Source organism: Helianthus annuus, chromosome 8 (assembly GCF_002127325.2).
Source record: "Helianthus annuus cultivar XRQ/B chromosome 8, HanXRQr2.0-SUNRISE, whole genome shotgun sequence".
NCBI classification, from domain to species: domain Eukaryota; kingdom Viridiplantae; phylum Streptophyta; class Magnoliopsida; order Asterales; family Asteraceae; genus Helianthus; species Helianthus annuus.
The window spans coordinates 104,259,994-104,267,655 of record NC_035440.2 but is presented as its reverse complement, the minus strand read 5'-3'; the positions used below and the strand labels follow the sequence as shown (position 1 = coordinate 104,267,655).

The 7,662-nt window shown below is 37.1% G+C and overlaps 1 protein-coding gene across 1 annotated transcript; it reads left to right on the top strand.

Moving 5' to 3' along the window:
- The first annotated feature begins 6,539 nt into the window (after positions 1-6,539).
- Positions 6,540-7,259, top strand: LOC110870462. Its single transcript, XM_022119643.1, has one exon. The coding sequence runs from the start codon at positions 6,540-6,542 to the stop codon at positions 7,257-7,259; it is 720 nt and encodes a 239-aa protein (XP_021975335.1).
- Positions 7,260-7,662: the final 403 nt, after the last annotated feature.

Sequence of the window (7,662 nt, the reverse complement as noted above, 5' to 3'; positions counted from 1 at the left end):
TTTCCGCCTTTCGTATTGAGCATAAACTCTTCTGAACGACTCGTTCGGGTACGAAAACGATCCTACAAAGAGTCAACAAAGAGAGCTTATTATGGTATAATAGATCAAGATGATGAGAAAGTGGCAGAAGGATTTAGCTGGGACAAATATGTTCCACCTAATTCAAAGTTAGGAGCATTCATTGCACAAATAGTTCAAGAACCAGATTTGATGAAAGAGTGGATGAAAGTGTTTGCTAGTGATGAGAAAAACCAAGATGGAGAGTCTGTTTCTTCAGATGATAGTTCAGAAAAGACCCAAGTCTTTGATCAATCATCAACTGATAGCAGTGATGATAAAGAAGAGATACAAATAAACATTGGAAAAACTCAATTATCTCTTGAAAGTTTTAAATTTTATTTTGCAGATAGATTGGAGAAACTAAAGGAGAAGCGAGCAGCAAAAGAACAGAAAAAGGTAAAAGGCAAGAATGTTGCTCAGGAAGAGAATTCTGAACAAGTTGAAGAAGTTAAAGTTGCTGAGAAGGTGGTTGAAGTGGAGAAGGTAGTCGAAGTAGAAAAATTATAGAAGTTGAAAAAATTGTTGAGATCACGAAACCTTGTCAAAAATGTTTGGAACCATGCAAACTCTGTGAAGAAAAAGATGAGAAGCTTAGTGAACTTGACAAGATGAAAGAAAAATTACTGTTTGATGTCAATTATGTGAAAGAATCGTATGATGTATTGAACAGAACGGTGAATAGTTTGCAAAAGACAAACTCAGAAAGTGAAGATGCATTAACCATGATGAATGCAGTGATGATGTCTAAGCAAAAGGCTATCAATCACTATATTGAAGAATGTGCAAAGTTGAAGCAGGAGTTGGAGACAGAAAAGATAGAAAATGAAAGAATCAGACTATTATTGCAAAGTTATTCTAGTTCTGATTATCTGATTGACAGAATTCATCCAACTGTTGCAGGTTTTGAAGCATTTCAAGATGAGAAGCCAAAAGAGAAGGATACTGGTAAGAAACAAAGTGTCAGTTATAATAAGTGTCCGCCTCCGATCCGGGAAGGTTATTCTCCTAGAAAACCAAATGAGGAGAAAGTCAAAAAGGCAGTTAACATAAAGTTAAAACCCGAAACAACTGATGAGTTACCAGACAACATTGACGTCACGTTCACATTGTCTGACACTGATCATGAGTCTGAGTTAATAAAAAAGGTGGTCGATCAGGTGTTGGATAAAGATGAGGAGTCAGAGTCAAAGTCCAAATCAGAAAGTTCGAGTTCGTTGGTCAATAGTCCAAAGTCGTTGGTCAAACGGGTTTACAATAAAGAATTTCTGTTATCAATATCTAATTTGTATGACGAACCAATCAAAGTGGCATATACTTTGAGTGATTCAGACAAATTATATTCTGATAAAGAATTTCCAATAAGAGGTGTTAAAACGAAAATGATTAACAAGGTTTTCAAGTTAACAGAAATTAATATTTCTGAAATAAAAGATGTAAATCTTAATGAAAAACCTAAAAAGTACATTTCAAGAGTTCAACAAAGATTGAACAAGAATAAAGGTTACAGTTCAGGTTCTGGTTTTCAAAAGAAACCAAACCATAACAGTAATTTCAAAAAGAAAGGATTGGGCTTTATTACACCAGAAAATTATAAAAATGAGAAAATTTCTAAGACAAAAACAGCATTTGTTTCAGGGATAAGTTCTGAGGAAGAAGCAAAGAGGTCATTCTGGAAGCAATCGAACAAATCGTTCTTTGCAGAGAAACAGAAACATGAGAAGAATGGAGTTCATCAGAGAAAAGAGACAAGAACCTATTACCGTTGTCAAGAAGTTGGTCACATTGCCTGGAATTGTCCAAAAGCAACCAACACAAAATACGAAGTTGTTTCTAAACTCAAAGAAAAGATTATTGATAAAACCGAACCACCAACTGAAAAATTCAAAGTGTTTAAAAACTCAACATATGAAGTTGGTGAATGTTCGAAAAGGTTTTACAAAAGAAGGGTAAATCTTAACAACCAAACATGGGTTGCTAAGAAATCAGATGTAAAATCTGGCGATGAATCTGACTCGTCAAAGTCAGAGGAGCCACAAGTTGAGATCAAAAGTGATAATTCAGTTCCTCCAATGGATAATGTTAACTTTCCACCATTGAGGACTGAAAATTTTAAACAAAAAGTTGGAAAAGTTGAGATCTCGAATCAATTCTATTCTCAAAAGAAAGAATTTAATGTCGAAAAAGTTTTCAATGGGAAAGTTAAAAAGATTTTTGGAAAAATGGTCGAGGGAAAGGCCAAAGGGGTAAAAGATTTCTATGAAGAAAAAAGAAATGTTGAAACCCCGAGTGAAACTGAAAAGGTTACATCCAAGTTGGTAATCGTGGAGCAGGAATCGGCATCATTCTTGAATATGTTTGTTTGAGTAAACCTACAAGTGGTAGAAAAGTGGGTTTTCATCTACAAGTGGTTTATCAAGGTCATTTAGTTGAACTTGATTTAATTTTCATACAAATAGTTGAAAAACAATGTGATGAGTTTATCCCCTATCCTACAAATGGTTTGTGAATTTTAACAAAACTTATTTTCCGGAAAAACCATTTTGATTAAAACAAACTTAAGTGTTTTGAAATCATAATGGAAAAATAGTTTGTTGTAAGGGGGAGTTCTGATTGTTTATGCCAAGTGGATGGCGAATTGAAGCAATTCACAACAGTTGTCACTTTATCTGTACAGTTTATTTTCAAATTTTCCTTGAAAATCAAAAAATTGAAACATATTTTTTGATTTTAGGGGGAGTAAAAATTTTAGAAATTTCGAAAATTTGAAAAATCCAAAAACATGATAAAATCTTGAAAATTCCAAAAACATCGAAAAATTCAAAAATGAGTTTTGTTGTAAAAAGAGGAAATGATAATACATTAGTGGACTATCACAGCACACTAAAGAATTGTAATGTCAAATGTGATAAACGATCTCACTGGGGATATGCCAGTAGGTTTGTATACATTTAGTAGATTGTTTTCGAGATATAAACCTAAATATCTATACTTGCTTATTTTGTGGGGAACATCTCTCGGATATATGGGTAACCCCCGAAATCTTGTTTGAAAGGCTTTCTATTTCTGACATACTAGGTCTTTGTACGTGATGATATCTGGGGTATTATACCAGGACTTCTGATTTTGCGGGAGCAATAGCCTAGTCCTCGTATAATACTTTGCATTGCTTTAATCTTAAAGCCAGCCCTCAGCATAAAAATGATGAAACATTGAAAAATGCTAATCATGTGCTGTTGAAAAAAAAAAAGATCCCCAAATGGGACACACCTAAAGACGAGCCATCATCTCTTTATCTGAACGGAAGTTCTAACATGAGCTCTCATGGTCTCGCATTACCCATTTACAGATATCATTAGTGTACATTCACCTGTAAGACTGAATATAGAAGTCTGGATACGGGAGTATATTCTGAGGTGATACACGCGAATAAGTTTAAGTGCTTAAAACTCTAATTTCGTATCTCGGAACAGTTAAACTTTGTGTGAAAATTTAAGTGGATCAATATATTGACAATATAAATGAATTGTTTAGAACTTAAAATGTTTAAAGCTTAACCGTGTTAGTGATTTGTCTCTTAAACTGATATGATCCTCTTACACAAATTCACAAAAATAAGTGTCTGTAAATATTTCTTTATTGCATTTCTTTAAAAATCAAAAATCCAAAAAGATTTTCAGTATAGAATTTTGAAAATTCAAAAAGACTTCATTTTATTTTCGACAACTGATGATGAAAAGCTGATTTTCAAAATTCCGAGTGCTAAACATGATGAACAGGTTTGGAAGAGTTTTGTTTAAAAAAATAAAAATGATATGCCTACAAGTGATCATCAAATATTGTAAAAGACAAATCATGTTTTGAGTTTGTTTCTTCATGTGATAAGCAGAGAATAAAATTGTCAAATTTTAAATTTATTTTGAGGTAGAGTTTGTGCAGGTTACCCAGGTTCCTGATTCTGAGATTTACAGAGAGCGAGGCTTCAATTCTGAATCTGTGAAAGTCAGATTACGATCCCAGCACAACTTAAGGGGGAGTCTGCTAGAAAATGGGAGTCTGAAGATGTTTAGAGCCAGCTTCTGATCTTGGAATCATGTCCATGCAAGCTGCTGATGCTAAAGAGCTTAAGAAATCAAGAGATCTGATCAAGAGAATGTGAAGAGTCAGATTGAGATTCTAAGAAAGAGATTGAAGGTTAGATCAACATCCAAGGGGGAGTTAGATGCTGATAGAAGAAGAGAAAAGATTGAGGATGCTAACAATGTCAGATACTTCAGAAAGAGCACGTGAAGACTGATAAAGACTGAAGACGTTGAAGACTCGACACTGAAGACTTCGTCAACATCCAAGGGGGAGTCTGTTGGTGCATATATATGTCGACTTCGTCTTGTATCGAGTCTTGTAAAAGGATAGATAGATCAGGTCACGAAATACGAGAAACGTGTGATTGTAACCATTTCGCACAAAATGGAACAAGGCCATTTCGCACGAAATGGACATTGTCCATTTCGCACGAAATGGGTCTTACCCATTTCGTACGGAATGGCTAGCCTATATATATCGTGCTTGTTCATTTCATTTGTAACGATCTGATTCCGGTGCCGAAGTGAAGCCGAAGTGTCTACTCACTGTACAACACTGTTATATCAATCAAAAAGACAATTAGAGTGTAAATCAAGCTGTCTCGAAGTCTATATGTTAGTTTCCGCCTCTCGTATTGACAAGAACTCTTCTAAACGACTCGTTTTGGTCGTGCGAACGATCCTACAAGACTTTTTATGCTATGTGAACGTTTAATCCTTGTGCGTAGTTCCACCTTAACAATGGTAGCGCTATAGGGTAATGAACCTCCTCGTTAGTCTTTGGAGTATTGTTAGGATGAGACATTTAACCTCCTGTTAGTCTTTGGGAAAGGCATTTAACACATTGGAAACTTGGGCTATCACTTGGACTGCGTAAAGTAGCATGGTGAAACTTTTATATGTTTAAATGATAGATATGAGTTTTTGTAAACTATTACACTACGTAATCAAACTTGTATGCTCGCCAACATTTTGCTGATAGTATTTTAATACATGTTGCAAGTTGATAGTAGCTGAGGAAATCAAGAAACAAGCTAGGATGAAGCCTAGAATTTCATCTTAGTTAATCAGGAAATTTTAAACGTTATTGAAGCATGATGTAATTTGATACTTTATGTGGTTGTTAGTCGTGTTGACTTTTAGACAATGTTATGAATTTAATTAATCTACATTGAAACTATTAGTGTTATGGAAACTCTTGAGCAATCTGATTCGCTTAGTGCCGCATCCCGATGTTTCCGCCATCGGTTGGGGTGTGACAGATTGGTATCAGAGCCATAACTATAGGGAATTAGGAAAAGTAGGAATACTTTGCCTAGTCTATAGTTCTAGGAATCTTGACTCTTACCTGTTGTTTAAGACTTATGCATTCTACCGTACTTGCTTCCTAGCAACACTTTCCTGTTAAACATTACAAGCCTTTCCTAAGGCTAACACAATACACACTTGGATGCTTTGAAAACACTCTCGAAACGACTCATCAAAACAGGGGTGATTCCCGCCTTTGATGACGACTTTCGCTGAGAAGTGTTTGTCTTTTGCACGAGATTTACCCTCAAGTCAGGAGTGACATCCAAATCTGGAAGGGAAATCTCCATATCATGATCTAGTAGGTCTTATCTTTTGATAGGTACCGACACTATTAGGGTACGATGTTGTCAAGTTAGAGGTGAAACTCACATGTTGATAACTAGTCCCACTCTTTGATTTTCAGTCTTGCCAAAGTCTCGAAATTCCCAATCAATTAGGGATGTGTAGTGACCGAAAGGACAAATATCGTAGGCCTAACATCGATGACGTATTTGTCTAAGTAAGCCAAGGCACGTTGCCTCAATTCGAAAGGGGTTCGGTTCACTTTAGTCAGTCAATGTTCCTCTACCTAGAACAATCCTATGTTTTATGAGCCTATCTTTTATGTTATCTCGATTTTACATGAGGTTTTATTCTTGATACTTAGTTCCTTCAAGACTTTTACACGAATCGCACGTATGTCCGCAATCTAAAACATTAACAATAACCTCTTAGGATCAAACTAAATTTACGATGCTTTATTCATTGTGTTATGCTACGTGGGAGTCTTGATTAAACGATGTGGAAACATAATGGAACGTTATGCTATGTGAAACAACTTGATCAAACTATGTGGAACATGTTGAACGTATTATGCTATTAAACAATGTGAAACTTGTTGAACGTTTTGTGATGTGTGAAACAACTTGAGTCTTTTATGTGATCATGTGTGAAACCCTATGCTATGCTATGTGTTTGTGAAACTTTGGTGGTTAAACTATGATCGTGACTTACCCGATTCTTGTCCTAACTCTTTAGATGTCCTCGAGTCGTCTCTCCAACCCACACAAGAAGTCAAAGGCCAACACTCAGAAAAAGATGATGTCTTTCATGGCCGGCCAAATTGCATGCATTGTTCCCAAGATTGTGTCCAAAATCCAGGGATTAAACACTCCTCCCTCCTCTGTTGACTCTAAAGCAGACAAACCTAAGCCTGTGAGCTTCAACTACAAACACTTCGTCACCTGCAATCCTAAGCCTTTCACGGGCAGCGATGGAGTGACTGCAATGCTGGAGTGGTTCGACAGCATCAAAGTTACCTTCATCAACAGTGACTGCCCTGAGCATCTAAAGACTAGGAGTGTAACTGGTGTATTTCAAGGAAGAGCTCTAGAATGGTGGACAAACGAGAGGAACATCCGCTCCAATGATGAAGCTTATGCTTTATCTTGGGCTGAAGTTAGGGAGATGATGATGCTTGAATTCTGCCCTCCGCATGAGCAGCAGAAACTTGAGGATGAGTTCCGGCATCTGAAACAAGTGGGTGACGACAATCTGGCTTATACTACCCGTTTTAAGCAACTCAGCATCATTGTACTGCACTTGGTGTCCACTCCTAAGCGCATGATCACCAAGTACATCCATGGGTTACCTCCAGCTATGCGTGACGCCATTGAAGCAGCTAAACTCACCTCCATTGAAGAAGTTTACCGTCTTGCGGCGAGTTTGAACAACAACTGTGTTCGTGATAAACAGTCTGGAAACTCTGCTCCATCGAAACCTGCTAATCAGATCACCGAGCAGCCAAGCGGCAGCAAGAACAAGAAATGAAAATCTCAAGGTTCTGGCTGCAATGCCATTATCCCTGCTGCCAATGCAAACCCTGTTGGCAATGCTATTGTGCCTACTGCTGCTAACCCTCCTGCCCCTGAGAACACCAAGAAGTCGTACACTGGAATTCATCCCAAGTGTGCCACTTGTAACTTTCATCACCCGGCCAACTCTGCTTGCCATTTGTGTACTAACTGCAATCGCTATGGTCACACAGCTCCCTACTGCCGTCAAGCCAATCAGGTCCAACAAGCACCGCCAGCTCAACCAGCTCAACTGTAACAACTCTCACTAAAATTATTACTTATTATATTAATTGTCTAATAAAGAAACCCTAATTGAGAAACCCAAGTAATCCTGCATAAACCCTAAAAGTTTCATAACAATCAGAATCAGGATTAGG